This window comes from Oncorhynchus tshawytscha, linkage group LG24 (assembly GCF_018296145.1).
Source record: "Oncorhynchus tshawytscha isolate Ot180627B linkage group LG24, Otsh_v2.0, whole genome shotgun sequence".
Classification (NCBI taxonomy): Eukaryota; Metazoa; Chordata; class Actinopteri; order Salmoniformes; family Salmonidae; genus Oncorhynchus; species Oncorhynchus tshawytscha.
Genome location: NC_056452.1, coordinates 17,071,210 through 17,090,105, shown reverse-complemented (window position 1 = coordinate 17,090,105; position 18,896 = coordinate 17,071,210). Strand labels below are relative to the sequence as shown.

The following is an 18,896-nucleotide window of genomic DNA, read 5'->3' as shown; positions in this document are numbered from 1 at the left end:
TTCTGTGTTTTTGTATCGTTTGTGTGTCTACCTCTTTGGCTAACAGATGCAAATGCCCCAAAGAAGTGTCGTGCCTTGTTCGGGCTTGACCAGCTGAGTTTATGGTGCAAACCATGCAGGTATACCCCTGTAGTATCTACGGGAGGACAACCGTAATGACAATCACTTCCTTCTCTTACGTCTTCTCAACACGCTCGTCTAAAACAGATGTGTGTTATGTTTCCTTCAATGTGTTAATTGATGACGCCAACATTCTATCTGTTCCTTTTCCTGATTGGGGGATTTTCTGCTAGAACTTCTCCTAGCAGGTCATTTCACTTATTTTCTTTGAGAACTAGAAGCCCAGTCGTAGAAAATGGATTTACTCTCATCATTTGTACTCTACCTCAGCAATTATAACATTGTAAGGGAAGGTCCTTGTTGGAACATTGAACACAATCACATTTAGGAGAACCTTGGGCCTTTTTGTTGTAATGTAATTTTAAAAAGGAACACATGAATGGTTTATGATACTATTCTTCTGGCAAGTTGAAAGGTTGAAATCCATTTTCTATCCAGGCTGTATGTAAGTGCCTGACATCCAAACTGTTTTAATTGTCTTTCTGAATTGGCCTTCTTGATAACATTGTCGTGCTAAGGTTTACCCTGCTTCTCAGAGGGCACCAGAGTGACTTTCTTCTATGCCCTCTTCCTCCTCCTCCTCCTCCTCCTCTTCTTCTTCCTCCAAACTCCTCTCCAATAACCCTTAATTAGTCCCTACCTGTTGTCTTTCTGTTCTGACACAAGCAGTCTTTGAATTGGGAATGTTTTCATGGTAGGTATCTGTTTCTGTTAAGTAATATCCTTCTCCGTGTCTGGCTTGCACTGTGTCCCCACCTCTACCCTGACCATTGTGACGCTCCGTTTGATACTCTGCATCACCATGGTCAACCCAGGGCATGCGACCTATCAATACATTTCATTTTCCTCCTTTTTTTTTTTGTTTTCAACATTGATCTGTAGTTATTACACCAGAGAGTCTATCTGGCATTTTGTCATTGCCTCAAAGAAAACAGCTCATAAGATATTGAGTTATCGTGCCAAGTCACTTTTCATGTCCAATTCTTAAAGGTTGATTTCATATGGTGTCCAGTTGAAGTCAACATCCAATTCAAGTCATCCACAAGTCCTGCTGAACTCAATTAGCAAGGCTCCACACTCAGCTTCTACTGTAGTGCTGTTCCAGATTGAAAATAAGATGTCAACAGTTGATCACATTGATATACTCGCTGTATTTCCTGATCTAGTCTATGAACGTAACGGGTAGATGATGAGTAGGGCAGCAGCGGGGTGTCAGAGGGCCGGGCTTGGAAATAGCCAGGGATAAATCCTGCTTCGTTTAAGGAGCCAAGAGGTTAACAGACCCCACCGGGCTCCATTTCCTGAAAGATGCATCTGGCGTAATTCCCCTGGAGACGAGGAAATCAATATGTTACACAGGCACATACTATCAATCGATATGTCTGTTAAAAAAAAAATGATATTAGCTCATTTGTAGTGATTTGACAGGCAGTTAGCACTTCAGCACTGGCAGAGGAAGAGATACAGGCTGGCACTGGCAGAGGAAGAGATACAGGCTGGCACTGACAAGGGAAGAGATACAGGCTGGCACTGACAGAGGAAGAGATACAGGCTGGCACTGGCAGAGGAAGAGATACAGGCTGGCACTGGCAGAGGAAGAGATACAGGCTGGCACTGGCAGAGGAAGAGATACAGGCTGGCACTGAAAGAGGAACAGATACAGGCTGGCACTGGCAGAGGAAGAGATACAGGCTGGCACTGACAGAGGAACAGATACAGGCTGGTACTGGCAGAGGAACAGATACAGGCTGGCACTGACAGAGGAACAGATACAGGCTGGCACTGGCAGAGGAAGAGATACAGGCTGGCACTGGCAGAGGAAGAGATACAGGCTGGCACTGGCAGAGGAAGAGATACAGGCTGGCACTGACAGAGGAAAAGATACAGGCTGGCACTGGCAGAGGAAGAGATATAGGCTGGCACTGACAGAGGAACAGATACAGGCTGGCACTGGCAGAGGAACAGACAGGCTGGCACTGGCAGAGGAAGAGATACAGGCTGGCACTGGCAGAGGAAGAGATACAGGCTGGCACTGGCAGAGGAAGAGATACAGGCTGGTACTGGCAGAGGAAGAGATACAGGCTGGCACTGGCAGAGGAAGAGATACAGACTGGCACTGGCAGAGGAGGAGATACAGGCTGGCACTGGCAGAGGAAGAGATACAGGCTGGTACTGGCAGAGGAAGAGATACAGGCTGGCACTGGCAGAGGAAGAGATACAGACTGGCACTGGCAGAGGAAGAGATACAGGCTGGTACTGGCAGAGGAAGAGATACAGGCTGGCACTGGCAGAGGAAGAGATACAGGCTGGCACTGGCAGAGGAAGAGATACAGGCTGGCACTGGCAGAGGAAGAGATACAGGCTGGCACTGACAGAGGAAGAGATATAGGCTGGTACTGGCAGAGGAAGAGGTATAGGCTGGTACTGGCAGAGGAAGAGATACAGGCTGGCACTGACAGAGGATGAGATACAGGCTGGCACTGGCAGAGGAAGAGATACAGGCTGGCACTGACAGAGGAAGAGGTATAGGCTTACTGGCAGAGGAAGAGATACAGGCTGGCACTGACTACAGGCTGGCACTGACAGAGGAAGAGATACAGGCTGGCACTGACAGAGGAAGAGATACAGGCTGGCACTGGCAGAGGAAGAGATATAGGCTGGTACTGGCAGAGGAAGAGATACAGACTGGCACTGGCAGAGGAAGAGATATAGGCTGGTACTGGCAGAGGAAGAGATACAGGCTGGCACTGGCAGAGGAAGAGATACAGGCTGGCACTGGCAGAGGAAGAGATACAGGCTGGCACTGGCAGAGGAAGAGATACAGGCTGGCACTGGCAGAGGAAGAGATACAGGCTGGCACTGGCAGAGGAAGAGATACAGGCTGGCACTGGCAGTAATAATAGTACCACACAATACTCATACAGGGTCTTTGACAGCCAAGCAGACATCTCAACTCCCCTTGCTTTTCAGTTGACATTTCCCTGTGGTTTTACTCTTTCTCTTTTGTTGTGTGCTTGTTCTCTTTGTGTAATTGTTAAATCTCACAAGTGCATGCCTTTTTTGTCCAGCATGCCATCAGTGTAAGGTATGTGTGGTTGTCCAAGTATATATTTTTCTTCCCCACTCTCCCTTTCTCTACATTCCTCTCTTATCAGTTCTCACTGATCGATCCCCCCCTCTTTTTTCCCATCTCATTCTCTCTCTCACAGTATTTATGTCAACCTTTTACCTGAAGGAGTACAGGCAGGGTATGACTTGACAAACAGGCCTTACCCTTGATTGAACGATAGAACAGAGAAGGCTAGCTGAACCAAAGCATCGTTTCTATCACTCACTTCTGCCCGCCTCCCTCCCTCCCCACCTCCCTCCCTCCCCACCTCCCTCCCTCCCTCCCCACCTCCCAATTCTGTTCTTTCTCCTTCTTGCTCATTGTCCCTGTGAGCTAGTAACACAGTCTGAACCACAGTGTATTTGCCCTCGAGGCACGCACAGACCTTGTGATAAGGAGTTGTTGTTGTTGATGTCAGGGTGAAACGAGGTGGGTAGAGGCTCCCCCCTCTGTCCATCCTTGCCTCCCTGCACCCCATATGAACATAGCACGTGCACAGCCCCCCGTGCCTCTTGAGTGATAGCTCAGTGCAGTTGCATTGTAGGCCGTTCCACAGAGCAAGATGGGTTGGCTGCAGGCGTGCCAGACAGGGGAGAGTCCTGACCCGAGCAGGAATGCAACCATTATACCGTGACCCTCATACACACGTCTTAGGGGCAGGTGCAGCGTAGTGGGGATCCCCCTAACCTCTTACCTCAACATCTGAACTCTCCCCCCTAAGGAAAGGAGAGACAGAGAGAGAAGTAAGGATAGTGGAGGAGAGAGAGAGAGAAGTCAGGATAATGAAGGGAAGTGAGGGAGGAGGAGAGAGAAGTCAGGATAATGAAGGGAAGTGAGGGAGGAGGAGAGAGAGAGAGAAGTCAGGATAGTGGAGGAGAGAGAGAGAGAAGTCAGGATAATGAAGGGAAGTGAGGGAGGAGAGAGAGAGAGAAGTCAGGATAATGAAGGGAAGTGAGGAGGGAGGAGAGAGAGTGAAGTCAGGATAGTGGAGGAGAGAGAGAGAGAAGTCAGGATAGTGGCGGAGAGAAAGAGAGAGAAGTCAGGATAGTGGAGGAGAGAGAGAAGTCAGGATAGTGGCAGAGAGGGAGAGAGAGAGAGAGAAGTCAGGATAGTGGAGGAGAGGGAGGAGAGAGAGAGTCAGGATAGTGGCGGAGAGGGAGGAGAGAGAGAGAAGTCGGGATATTGGAGGAGAGGGAGGAGAGAGAGAAGTCGGGATAGTGGAGGAGAGAGAATGAAGTCAGGATAGTGGAGGATGAAGGAAGTCAGGATAGTGGTGGAGAGGAGGAGAGAGAGAGAGAAGTCAGGATAGTGGAGGAGAGGGGAGAGAGAAGTCAGGATAGTGGAGGAGAGAGAGAGAGAAGTCAGGATAGTGGAGAGAGAGAGAGAAGTTAGGATAGTGGGGGAAAGAGAGGAGGGAGGGGTGAGAGAGAAGTCAGGATAGTGGAGGAGAGAGAGAGAAGTTAGGATAGTGGAGAAGTCAGGATAGTGGAGAGAGAGAGAGAGAAGTTAGGATAGTGGAGGAAAGAGATGAGGAAGGGGAGAGAGAGAAGTCAGGATAGTGGAGGAGAGAGAGAAGTCAGGATAGTGAAGGAGAGAGAGGAGGGAGGGGAGAGAGAGAAGTCAGGATAGTGGAGGGAAGAGAGGAGGGAGGGGAGAGAGAGAAGTCAGAATAGTGGAGGAGAGAGAGAGAAGTCAGGATAGTGGAGAGAGAGAGAGAGAAGTCAGGATAGTGGAGGGAAGAGAGGAGGAGGGGAGAGAGAGAAGTCAGGATAGTGGAGGAGAGAGAGAGAAGTTAGGATAGTGGAGGAGAGAGAGAAGTTAGGATAGTGGAGGAAAGAGAGGAGGAAGGGGAGAGAGAGAAGTCAGGATAGTGGAGAGAGAGAGAGAGAAGTTAGGATAGTGGGGGAAAGAGAGGAGGGAGGGGTGAGAGAGAAGTCAGGATAGTGGAGGAGAGAGAGAGAGAAGTTAGGATAGTGGAGAGAGAGAGAGAGAAGTCAGGATAGTGGAGGAGAGAGAGAGAAGTTAGGATAGTGGAGGAGAGAGAGGAGGGAGGGAGAGAGAGAAGTCAGGATAGTGGAAGAGAGAGAGAGAAGTTAGGATAGTGGAGGAAAGAGAGGAGGAAGGGGAGAGAGAGAAGTCAGGATAGTGGAGGAGAGAGAGAAGTCAGGATAGTGAAGGAGAGAGAGAAGGGAGGGAGAGAGAGAAGTCAGGATAGTGAAGGAGAGAGAGGAGGGAGGGGGGAGAGAGAGAAGTCAGGACAGTGGAGGGAAGAGAGGAGGGAGGGAGAGAGAGAAGTCAGAATAGTGGAGAGAGAGAGGATGGAGGGGAGAGAGAGAAGTCAGGATAGTGGAGGGAAGAGAGGAGGGAGGGGAGAGAGAGAAGTCAGGATAGTGGAGGAGAGAGAGGAGGGAGGGGAGAGAGAGAAGTCAGGATAGTGGAGGAGAGAGAGAGAGAAGTCAGGATAGTGGAGAGAGAGAGAGAAGTCAGGATAGTGGAGGGAAGAGAGAGAAGTCAGGATAGTGGAGGGAAGAGAGGAGGGAGGGGAGAGAGAGAAGTCAGGATAGTGGAGAGAGAGAGAGAGAAGTCAGGATAATGGAGGAGAGAGAGAGAGAAGTTAGGATAGTGGAAGGAAGAGAGGAGGAAGGGGAGAGAGAGAAGTTAGGATAGTGGAGGAGAGAGAGAGAGAAGTCGGGATAATGGAGGAGAGAGAGAGAGAAGTCAGGGTAGTGGAGGGAAGAGAGGAGGGAGGGAGAGAGAGAAGTCAGGATAGTGGAGGAGAGAGAGAGAAGTTAGGATAGTGGAGGAAAGAGAGAGGAGGGAGGGGAGAGAGAGAAGTCAGGATAGTGGAGGAGAGAGAGAGAAGTTAGGATAGTGGAGGAGAGAGAGAGAGAAGTTGGGATAGTGGAGGAAAGAGAGGACGAAGGGGATAGAGAGAAGTCAGGATAGTGGAGGAGAGAGAGAGAAGTTAGGATAGTGGAGGAAAGAGAGGAGGGAGGGGAGAGAGAGAAGTCAGGATAGTGGAGCAGAGAGAGAGAGAAGTCAGGATAGTGGAGAGAGAGAGAGAGAAGTTAGGATAGTGGAGGAGAGAGAGGAGGGAGGGAGAGAGAGAAGTCAGGATAGTGGAGAGAGAGAGAGAAGTTAGGATAGTGGAGGGAGAGAGAAGTTAGGATAGTGGAGGAAAGAGAGGAGGAAGGGGAGAGAGAGAAGTCTGGATAGTGGAGGAGAGAGAGAGAGAAGTTAGGATAGTGGGGGAAAGAGAAGAGGAGGGGTGAGAGAGAAGTCAGGATAGTGGAGGAGAGAGAGAGAAGTCAGGATAGTGGAGGAGAGAGAGAGAGAAGTCAGGATAGTGGAGGAGAGAGAGAGAAGTTAGGATAGTGGAGGAGAGAGAGGAGGGAGGGGAGAGAGAGAAGTCAGGATAGTGGAGGAGAGAGAGAGAAGTTAGGATAGTGGGGGAAAGAGAAGAGGGAGGGGTGAGAGAGAAGTCAGGATAGTGGAGGGAGAGAGAGAGAAGTTAGGATAGTGGAGGAGAGAGAGAGAAGTCAGGATAGTGGAGGAGAGAGAGAGAAGTTAGGATAGTGGAGGAGAGAGAGGAGGGAGGGGAGAGAGAGAAGTCAGGATAGTGGAGGAGAGAGAGAGAAGTTAGGATAGTGGAGGAGAGAGAGAAGTTAGGATAGTGGAGGAAAGAGAGGAGGAAGGGAGAGAGAGAAGTCCGGATAGTGGAGGAGAGAGGGAGAGAAGTTAGGATAGTGGGGAAAGAGAAGAGGGAGGGGTGAGAGAGAAGTCAGGATAGTGGAGGAGAGAGAGAGAGAAGTTAGGATAGTGGAGGAGAGAGAGAGAGAAGTCAGGATAGTGGAGAGAGAGAGAGAGAAGTTAGGATAGTGGAGGAGAGAGAGGAGGGAGGGGAGAGAGAGAAGTCAGGATAGTGGAGGAGAGAGAGAGAAGTTAGGATAGTGGAGGAAAGAGAGGAGGGAGGGGAGAGAGAGAAGTCAGGATAGTGGAGGAGAGAGAGAGAGAAGTCAGGATAGTGGAGGAGAGAGAGAGAGAAGTCAGGATAGTGGAGGAGAGAGAGGATGGAGGGGAGAGAGAGAAGTCAGGATAGTGGAGGAGAGAGAGAGAAGTTAGGATAGTGGAGGAAAGAGAGGAGGAAGGGGAGAGAGAGAAGTCAGGATAGTGGAGGAGAGAGAGAGAGAGAGAGAGAGAAGTCAGGATAGTGGAGGAGAGAGAGAGAGAAGTCAGGATAGTGGAGGAGAGAGAGGATGGAGGGGAGAGAGAGAAGTCAGGATAGTGGAGGAGAGAGAGGGAGGACTAGTATCTCGGAAGAGCAGGTTGATCCTGGCAGTAGCTCTTCACCACGGCCAGCTCTTTGGTTGAGTAAAGATCAGAACTCTGTGAGGAAACGTTTAAAAGATGAGGGAAAATAGCAACAATAAAGGGAGTTGTCTTGAGATTCGCCAATAAAACCATTCTTCATTCTTCTTTATTCTTCATCCATTTCTCATCCATCATTTTCATCCTCCTGCTGCCTCTCCTTGTTCATCATCCTGTCTGTCTGTTTGGTGTACTGTGTGTATGTCCTGGGAATCTGAGCAGGCCACATGTAGCCTTGATCCTCAGCCAGGCTGTAGTGTTGGCAACCACTTAAATGCACCAGAAAACAACAATAATGTAACGCCCAGAAATAGGTTTTAGATGTTATCTTTAAGACATCGACGGCATGCATAATGCCAGTGAAACAAGATGGTGCATTTATGTTGACTGCTAAGGCTCGGCTATTGCCCAGCAGATTGTTGTCAGTTCTGGGATGTCCTGCTAAACAAAACCCGTCTTTCTCTGTCCCCCATCTCCAGGAGAAAAAAAAAGTGCATTCGCTACATCCAAGGTGAAGGTAGCTGTGCCAGTCCTCCCTCTTCGGACGGCAGCTTACTAGACTCCCCCCCATCCTCCCCCTCCTCGGTGGCCCCCTCCCCCTCCTCGAAAGAGTCCAGACCTCAGACTGAACAAATGCAACCTCTCTCACTGACTATGAAACCGGCCCACCAGCCTCTCCACTACCCGCACCGGCACCTCCTGCCTGGGCATCCTCCTCCGCCATCTTTGGTTCTGCTGGGAAACTCTGCTGCTGCAGCGGGCAAAACGCCTGGCGCAGCCCACAACGGAGCGCGCGGCGACGTCTCGTCCTCGCGGCAGCCGTGCTCCTCGGGCGCCGCCCTGGCCAGGCCCTTGGCAGCATCGCTGTGTCATTCCCGCTCGCTACACCCCAACTCCACGGCCCCTCAGCCTCTGTCGCTCGTTACCAAGTCTATAGAGTAGATCCCTCCTTATTCACTCCTTCCTTCCCCTTTTTCTAGCACTGCACCCTTCATTCTTTTCTCTTTGTTTCGTTCAATCTTTTTTTTCTGTTTCTGTGCCATAAGGCTTTGAAAATGTGTTTCTGTTTTATCAAAGTTCACTGGTCAATATTTGACCCATCATTATTGAAAAAATATAAATATTATAATGAAATAATAATCCAATGAGCTGTAGAGTATGGCTTGGTGAATCTGCCAAAATTCTTCTGAACTTCTGTTCTCCTTATTTTGTTCAACAGAAAATGGTTATTTAGTTCCACTTACACGTGTTTCAATGACAGATATAAAACAAATGGTAGATTACATGACTATTCAATGACCCCTTTTCTTGAAAGAGTTGGTTCTCCTTCATTATTTGTATTAAATACGAGCTTGCGAACCAATCATTGGAGGGTATGAGGATCATGGAGAACACCTCTCTTACTGAGGAACAACTTTAATTGTGATGTTACTTGTTCCTCTTTAAATGTACAGAACTATTTGGTGGGCGGGTTGGGGGGTTACTGTGTTAATGTGCATCGTTCCATTGCGTTGTTTTTTTTTTTTTGGTTTACCTTTGGGGGTGGAGTCAGGTGGGGTGGGTGGGCGGTTGGAAGGGAGACGGGGGGGGAGTCTATTGGGGTGGGTGGGGGCTGCGGTATTCAATACAAAATGTCACAACGCTAGGACCAGTAGTATTTATTGCTTTAGAGATTGCTTGTTGTATCTTGTATGTTGTCCATTTTAAAATCTGTTCTTTTTCTTAATTACATTGTACAAATATTTTTTTCTTTAACGTAAGCAACTATATAAAAACTTCATTTTTTTCTTCACTGAAAACCTGGATTCCACCCAATGTACTGTGTAGATTTCACAAACAGAGGTATGCACAACTTCATTTCAAGAAATGCGTCTATAAGCCATTTTACAAAAGAAGAAAAGAAACTTGAAACACCAAGGGACAGTGGGTACCGTGTCTTCAGTAGTTTGGGGAAGTGTCAAAGCCCTTCTTTTTTATTACACAGTCCCATCTCTACCGGACTGTAGATTTGTGTACAGATTTTCCGTGCCAAATTTTGTGATAATTTTCTCTCCTGCCTCTAATCACGCTGTAGGGGTTTCAGTTGTGTTCGTTTATTTGATTTTTCTTTCTTTTTTCATACTTTGCTGTGACGTTACATAGATTGCTATGTATGTAGTATAAATGTTGCTATAACAAATGTGTTTGGTAGCAAATTGTCAAATATACAAATTTAAATTTCAACTGAATAAAAGACAGACATTATACTGTATAAACCCACATGGGCCAAATTATGTATATTATTAGGAGGTTCATAAAAAAACTATGAAATAACTACAAAAAAAATACACAAACTGCCACTTTTAAGTACACTACTACACATAGGTAGATAGAAAAAATAGGCATGTTGATGTTGCAAGAGGCTGTAAAAAAAAAAAAAAAAAAAGCTACAAGAGAATCATCCACTCGGTACCATTGTAGTTGACATGACGCGACTGTAACCTGTCGATTTCTTCTCTGGTTTAATAAGATGCTAATGATGAAAAGTTTTTGAATGTTTCCTTAACGGCTGTGATGTTCCTGTTCTATTTTATGCTCTTTTTTTTTCTTTTCTTTTTTCCCTTTTTTTTTTTCTTGTTATTTTAAATGGTTCCAAAGCCACGTTTTTGTAATGAATCAATGTTTATGCTGTACAGTCTCTGTAGCATGCAGTTCTGTATTAATAAAAGCGACTTAGTATGTGCAGATCAATCTGTGTCTTAACCTTTGTGATCGAATATGTGAGTGCAGCAACTCAATGAGAGATTTCACTAGTGTTAAAGGTTCCAAAAGCCGGTTTCCCTGACACAGATTAAGCATAGTCCTGGACTAAAAAGTATTGTCAAAGTCAATGGAGAATCTATTGAAATAGCTTTTCAGTCCAGGACTAAGCTTAATCTGTGTCTGGGAAAGCGCAGTTAAGGGTATGCATCAGTAGCTATGTGTTTGGCAGGGGAAAAAAACGATCATCTTTGCTACTTCCAAGGAAATACTATTTGATTTTGAAAGAAGTACCACGAAAATGATTTGCACCCTTGCATTTCTCTTTATCAAACAAAAAGAATGTAGAGTTCAATGTAAATGGGTCATATATTCGAGTTAAAGAAGGTTGGCAATGATAAGTGCAGAGGATGTACATACGTAGTGATAGTGTTGAATAATCTTTGTGAAACTGACCCAAACCCACCTTTAGAGGAGTTGGGTTCCGGCGATGTCATCATAAACAACCCCTCTCATCTGTTTCCACTTAAGTCAATGTGGGACATGGCTCTCTTTAAGATCAGTGTAAACATAGCAGATTTTTGTAAATAGTGATCGGAAATAATTGACTTTGTATGCATTGCTTCATTAAAGGCAACCTAGAGACACTAAATTAAATAAATCCATTTGATTTCAGAGGGTAATACTGGACAGATGTAGGATCTTAATTTGAGGCAGTATGCTAGAGCAGGAAAATGATCCTGCAGCAACAGGAAATGTGAATTATGTGGATTATAAATAATGTTTTTTTTGTAGGGGTTGATATATTTTTCTTAAAGTAAAATCAAGTCTGCAATTTCTAAATGGAAATTACAAATTTCAGAAGCCTTTTTAAAATTCAAATAGAATAAAAGTTTAAAATGTCCTGCATGGCAGGACAGTTATCCTGCAACAGGGTGATCAAATTAAGATCCTATATCTGTAGTTCATCAGTTCGCTACAATAAAGATGGCAAGGAGAAGAGTTGCTTCGTGGGGGATAAGGAGTAGTCACAAAGAGGTGTTGTCAGTTTTGTCCTTTGTCTTCTTCATATAGGACATGGTGGCCACAATTTCCACTGTAAAAAATTCAAAAGTCAATGTAAATAAAGTCATATCAGGACATGGTCTTTCTTGCTTGCCTGAGTTTGGTGGTAAAGGTCAACAAAGAATAATACAATCCATCTTCTAACCATGATATAGTCTAATCTCAAATTCAACGTTTTTACCTGAGGTTACAGTTTTTCTCAGTCGCTTTGGTGCATTTCTTAGATCAAAAGTGCACTTCTTGATACTATTTGTACAAATTCCAAATCATCTAGTCACTTGTGCACATCATTAAAGCAATTTCTTATTCCTTTGAACAAATTGCAATTGATAATGTACAAGTGTCAGCTTTTTTCCACATTATCAATTGCTCATGTCATGTTGATCAAAATATAGTAGATGGTTCTCTGTTGAATAGTCTTACCCCTCAAAACATCTAGGCATTAGTTCCTTGCATAAGCCATTACATGCAAAATTGTTGAACTATTTGTCATAAACTGTCAAGCATAGTTTTACACATTTCTATTAGACCTTTTGTACAAAAACGTGAATTGATGAATCGTGCAGGTGAAATTGACCCTCACTCATGAAGGAAGTGTTAGTTCAACCAACAATCAACCAGTTGTCTAAATTGCTCAAAGGTGCATCTCATGAAGAATCAATTGGCAAGCATATATAGACAGACCACAACACAGAGTTGCAATTTTCCAATAATGGATGGACCAGGAAACGAACAGGGTCAACAGCCAAGAGGAGGAAGAAGAGGAGCAAGGATGCGTGGTGGAAGGCAAAACAGAGGAAAAGGCAGAAGAGGACATAGGCGCATATCTGATGACATAAGGGCCACTATTGTAGACCATGTTGTCAATCATGGCCTTACAATGGCTGAGGCGGGTTGAAGGGTGCAGCCAAATATTGGGAGATCAACCGTGTCCTCAATAGTTCAAACGTTTCGAAGAGAGAACAGGTATGTCCACCAATGTACAGTGCACTGTTACTGTATATAAGCAGTATACTGTATACTTCCTACAATGCTTCATATTACAGTAGTCCACTTGTATTTCACAGCATACAGAAATATACTCTATACAGATACATACTGCACCTTACATGCATCCACCTGTATGTTTTACAGTAAAATGTGTGTTCGCATAGTTTTTGCATTTTTCCCCACATAGGACTGCAAAATTACCTCAAACCGGTGGCAGAGGACGCCTTTTCACACCTCAACAGGAGGAGGCTATTTGGACCATGGTTCGAGCAAACAATGCCATGAGACTCGGGGAAATACAAAGGACCATTATAGAAGACAACGATGTCTTTGAAAACATCCATACGGTTAGCATCTCAACCATCGACAGGGTGCTGCATAGAAACTAGATGAGTATGAAACAGCTGTACCGTGTACCATTCCAAAGGAATGAGGACAGAGTTAAGGAGCTACGGTACCAGTATGTATAGGTAAAACATATACAGTGCCTTGCGAAAGTATTTGGCCCCCTTGAACTTTGCGACCTTTTGCCACATTTCAGGCTTCAAACATAAAGATATAAAACTGTATTTTTTTGTGAAGAATCAACAAGTGGGACACAATCATGAAGTGGAACGACATTTATTGGATATTTCAAACTTTTTTAACAAATCAAAAACTGACAAATTGGGCGTGCAAAATTATTCAGCCCCCTTAAGTTAATACTTTGTAGCGCCACCTTTTGCTGCGATTACAGCTGTAAGTCGCTTGGGGTATGTCTCTATCAGTTTTGCACATCGAGAGACTGAAATTTTTTCCCATTCCTCCTTGCAAAACAGCTCGAGCTCAGTGAGGTTGGATGGAGAGCATTTGTGAACAGCAGTTTTCAGTTCTTTCCACAGATTCTCGATTGGATTCAGGTCTGGACTTTGACTTGGCCATTCTACCACCTGGATATGTTTATTTTTGAACCATTCCATTGTAGATTTTGCTTTATGTTTTGGATCATTGTCTTGTTGGAAGACAAATCTCCATCCCAGTCTCAGGTCTTCTGCAGACTCCATCCATTCTTCCAGAATGGTCCTGTATTTGGCTCCATCCATCTTCCCATCAATTTTAACCATCTTCCCTGTCCCTGCTGAAGTAAAGCAGGCCCAAACCATGATGCTGCCACCACCATGTTTGACAGTGGGGATGGTGTGTTCAGGGTGATGAGCTGTGTTGCTTTTACGCCAAACATAACGTTTTGCATTGTTGCCAAAAAGTTCAATTTTGGTTTCATCTGACCAGAGCACCTTCTTCCACATGTTTGGTGTGTCTCCCAGGTGGCTTGTGGCAAACTTTAAACAACACTTTTTATGGATATCTTTAAGAAATTGCTTTCTTCTTGCCACTCTTCCATAAAGGCCAGATTTGTGCAATATACGACTGATTGTTGTCCTATGGACAGAGTCTCCCACCTCAGCTGTAGATCTCTGCAGTTCATCCAGAGTGATCATGGGCCTCTTGGCTGCATCTCTGATCAGTCTTCTCCTTGTATGAGCTGAAAGTTTAGAGGGACGGCCAGGTCTTGGTAGATTTGCAGTGGTCTGATACTCCTTCCATTTCAATATTATCGCTTGCACAGTGCTCCTTGGGATGTTTAAATTTTGGGAAATCTTTTTGTATCCAAATCCGGCTTTAAACTTCTTCACAACAGTATCTCGGACCTGCCTGGTGTGTTCCTTGTTCTTCATGATGCTCTCTGCGCTCTTAACGGACCTCTGAGACTATCACAGTGCAGGTGCATTTATACGGAGACTTGATTACACACAGGTGGATTGTATTTATCATTAGTCATTTAGGTCAACATTGGATCATTCAGAGATCCTCACTGAACTTCTGGAGAGAGTTTGCTGCACTGAAAGTAAAGGGGCTGAATAATTTTGTACGCCCAATCTTTCAGTTTTTGATTTGTTAAAAAAGTTTGAAATATCCAATAAATGTTGTTCCACTTCATGATTGTGTCCCACTTGTTGTTGATTCTTCACAAAAAAATACAGTTTTATATCTTTATGTTTGAAGCCTGAAATGTGGCAAAAGGTCGCAAAGTTCAAGGGGGCCGAATACTTTCGCAAGGCACTGTATCTATGTAACTACTTTACAGCAACATTTTATAGTGATGCATAGTACAGTAAGCATAAACTGCACACATTTCCATTGCTGTGGAAGGAACATGCAATATATGTACATTTTATGTCACTCTTCCTTACCAAAACAAATTCAACTGTGTGTTCTGGGATATAGCGTATAATGGAGTTGGAATCAAGTGAACCCTCTCACAACTTTGTATACGTGGATGAGGCTGGCTTCAACCTGGCCAAATGCAGAAGGTGGGGTCGGAATATCATCGGTCACAGGGCTACTGTGGATTTGCCAGGCCAACGGGGAGGAAATATCACCGTGTGCTGCTATTTCGGAGCATGGTGTCCTAACCCATATCCCCCTTATAGGGCCATACAACACCCAGCATCTACTCAACTTTTTAGAGACTCTCTACGGGGCTCTCATCCCTGATGATGAGAGGGGTCTGTTTAGAGAGGATTTGCCAAAGTATGTGGTCATTTGTGATAATTTGTGATAATGTGAGTTTCCATCGATCAAACATCATAAGGCAATGGTTTGTGACCCACCCGAGGATGCTCATAGAATTCCTCCCAACTTATTCACCATTCCTTAACCCAATTGAGGAGTTATTTTCAGCATGGAGGTGGAAGGTGTACGATCGTCAGCCACACGCACAGATGATCCTGCTGGCTGCAATGGATGCAACATGTGAGGACATCACAGTAGACGCCTGCAGAGGATGGATAAGGCATTCCAAAAGATTCTTTCCACGATGCATTGGAAGGGAAAATATCCGGTGTGATGTGGATGAGAATATGTGGGCCGACAGACAGGAACGTCTGGATGTGTAGAGACCGCACAACAGTGCTGCGGGCAAAGTTGGGCCTTAGGGGTGGGTTCCTGTGTTACAGTAATATGTAAATCGTACTGTTGAAATTGATATATGCCATAGAAGTGCAGCCTTGTGCATTTTCAATACCGTAACTGTCATTCAAACTGTAGCCTAAGTTTACATCAGGTAATACTGTCAAAGTACACAGTTACATTGACAACATGCCTAAACATTTTGACGACCTTGTTCGTGAACAATGACTCGATGACTTCTCATTCTGATGACACTGACATGATCATTGGCATGAATATTTACTTTTGAGAGATGTACTAAGGATTTTTAGTGACTGACTAACTTTAGAAACATATCTATTGTATATTGCAGTTTGTACAAATTGTTCTGAGAAATGCACTTATTATTTAGCACATGTTAGGGATGATGTGAAAAATGCACCAAAGCGACTGAGAAAAACTGTAATAAGAACTTTGTCTAGTCGAAGGGGCCTGATTTCTGATAAATAGGATGTCCTTTGTGATCCATCCTATGTATACTTATTGAAACTATACAGCGCTCCAATGAATAAATAAAAGGTCATCTTAGATGTCTCACAGACGTGTAAGCAGAGGTCAGAAGAGACTCGCGATAACAGTGTTTGTCGACGCCGCTGAGCACTTCTCTCCCAAAGCCGTGTGCATCAATAGTCCTCCATTGTTCTCTACACAGCTCCATTGTGTTCTTCATTCACAAGAGCCGGCAATGTGCTGTGGCACACAATAAACCAAAATATTTTTTTATATATATGCTTTTAAGAAGTGTTTGCGAGGAAATGTGTTTAAAAACACGATAAAATACATCAACAACTTGGCATTGGATGAATCCGCCTAAAATGACTCATTACCACCCTTGACTTTACCACGACACGATTAGGTCAAGGATGATAACTCCCACAGCTCAGGATGAAATGACAACAAAGAAATCTTGTTCTGATGAAATAACATTTTCACCGGAGATTCTCTCCTTCTCCAAGTCTCGGGAAGTGGCTTTATTCAGTGATGGCTACGAAGACGTTTGAACTGCAACTCCAATGGTCCGTTTTTAAAGAGCACATGTTTGTTAGGTACCCATGCACAACCAGCGGAGGCTGGTGGGAGGAACTATAGGACAGGCCCATTGTAACGGCTGGAATGGAATAAATGGGACAGAGTTAAACATGTGGTTTCCATATGTTTGATACTGTCAGGCGTCACACCATGACACTGACAGAAAGAGTGGCCTACAGTATATTGTTATGTTTCTCTTATTTATCTCTTTGGTCAATTTCCTTATCATTCAACTCTTCCTCTCTTCCTTCCAGTGTGTAACAGCAAGCTATGTCTAGGCCTACATTAATGACAATATAGTGCTGTATTCACTGAATCCTAAGCTCTATTTCAAGGATGGGAAACTTTGGTAGGGATGGGGGGGCAAAAAAATCTGAACTCATGGTTAGAGCTGTGACGGTCACGAAATTTCATCAGCCGGTGATTGTCAAGCAAATAACTGTCGGTCTCACGGTAATTGGCTGTTAATTAACCTAAACACATTTAGCATCTCCTCGCTTCCACACATAGCCTACAAGCCACTGATGCTGACTTTTGGAACATCCACATTCTAAAACGTCGAATAATCCATGTAATATAACCTACAACTTCACAATAAATCCAGGTCTAAAGCATGATGGGAAGAAAATGTAGTCTATTTCAGAAGAACAGAATAGCATACTCTGAGTTGTCCTTATGTTAGGTCCTGATCTGTGCCAAATGGCTGTGGGTTACACTAGTTCGTTTAGCAGACAAGATTTGCTTAGAATTACGTGGCATTATTTTATAGTGTGAAGAATACAATTGATCAAAGCTGAATAAAATAGAAAGGAAATAGTAGGCTATAAGCACACATGTTCCATTAGCGGGCAAACACCATTATCAAAAGTGATGCAAATGCAATTATGTAATGCTTTTATTTTTTTGAAGGTGCTTTTTTATGGTGAAAATGATCTCCCCCAAACTTAAAACTCATGCGTGTATGGCAGTTAGGTACAACTTTAGTTGTGATGCAAACCTTATTAAAACATATAGGCCTATCGGCTAGACGGCATGAGGTGTGCGACTATGATTCTAAAAAGTTGCAATAAAAAGCCATTGTTTCTTATGCTGGACATCATTGTCACGTTGTCTAATGATTGGAGACAGGTGGAGGAGGTTTACTTTCTCCACCCAAACAAGAGAGCGAGGTGTAAAACCTCTAAATAGGACACGGGGCGAGACCCGTAAAACAAGTGCACAAATACACGTAGCATGGAAGCCGATACAACAGCACAGGTACTCACAAGACCAACGGACATGGTAACAATAACCGACAAGGACAATGGGGAACAGAGGGCACATATATACACATACTAATCAGGGGCAATGGGAACCAGGTGTGCGTAATGAGACTAGACAGTCCGGGTTTGGTGGTAATGAATCCAGTTCAGTGACGCCTAGAATGCCAGTGAGGTAGACCTCAAGAGTTGGTGAACGGAATGAGCAGCAGTACCGGGGATCCGTGACAATCATTCACAAGTGATACTACATATTTCACAAGTGATAGGCTAATATTGTCACCCATCAGACTATTCTTGATTTAATCTTGTCTCTACATATACTAAAGAATCTGTGTGAAATTTGTTTTGATTTAGAATTGACCATTATCATGCACCTGCATTGAAACCTGCACTTAAATAGCGAATGGACGAGGCTTTTCCCCGTGGTTTATTTTCATGCCAGCCAGGTAGGCTATACTCCTGTTTTAAACATAAGCAATGTGCTTAATATTAGAAAAGTTCAAAAATAAATATAGTCTATAGAAAGCTGATCCTCCTCTTTTTAGTGGAGGCCATCACTCTGGAATTTGACTGCCTTCATGACTCGTAATTGCCGGTGTCACGGTAATACGGTAAAACGCAACAGTCCTACTCATGAGGGGACGCAGTGTTTAAAATGTATTTCCTGTTATTCTGCATATTTTGCCGTGGGCCGGAGAGAAAATGTTGACATTTTTCAGCAAATTTCATGCAATTCTACTCATTTTTGTCACGTATACTCCCTCTCTGTCGTGCGAGGTTACCAGGCTGCTCATTATTACGCACACCTGTCACAATCGTTTACGCACACCAGCGCCTCATCAGACTCACCTGGACTCCATCACCTGCCTGATTACCTTGCCTATATATGTCACTCCCTTTGGTTCTTTCCCTAGGTTTTAATGTTTCTGTTCCATTGTTTCATGTCTGTACGCTACTTGTGGTTCTTGTTTTGTTCTATGTTCATTTATTTATTAAATACACTTGCTTCCTGACTCCCAGTGTATACAATTTTGCCATTGGGTGGAAAGAAATTCTTGCAGTTTTAAAGCAAATTTCCTGCTATTCTACACATTTTGACATTACTTATGCCATTTTAATAAGACATTAAAGTGAGAGTGACTAACAAAATCATTGGGGGCCCCTGCAGGTCAGGGCCCCTGAGCACGTGCCCTGCGTACCTGGTCGGCATCCGGCCATAATTACTA

General features: G+C 44.3%; 1 protein-coding gene across 29 annotated transcripts in view; it reads left to right on the top strand.

Annotated features, from left to right (window-relative positions):
- Positions 1–8,883, top strand: part of LOC112223237 (transcription factor 7-like 2) — a 113,870-nt gene extending 104,987 nt beyond the window's left edge. For 12 of the 29 annotated variants that reach the window (XM_042305420.1, XM_042305413.1, XM_042305417.1 and 9 more), the window contains one exon: positions 8,077–8,883. In XM_042305420.1, coding sequence (XP_042161354.1) covers positions 8,077–8,539 — 463 coding nt within the window. In that variant the 3' untranslated portion in view covers positions 8,540–8,883. Of the gene's footprint in view, positions 1–46; positions 121–753; positions 816–8,076 lie in introns of those variants that run through there. The other 17 variants (XM_042305411.1, XM_042305414.1, XM_042305418.1 and 14 more) reach the window with 8 other exon arrangements.
- Positions 8,884–18,896: the final 10,013 nt, after the last annotated feature.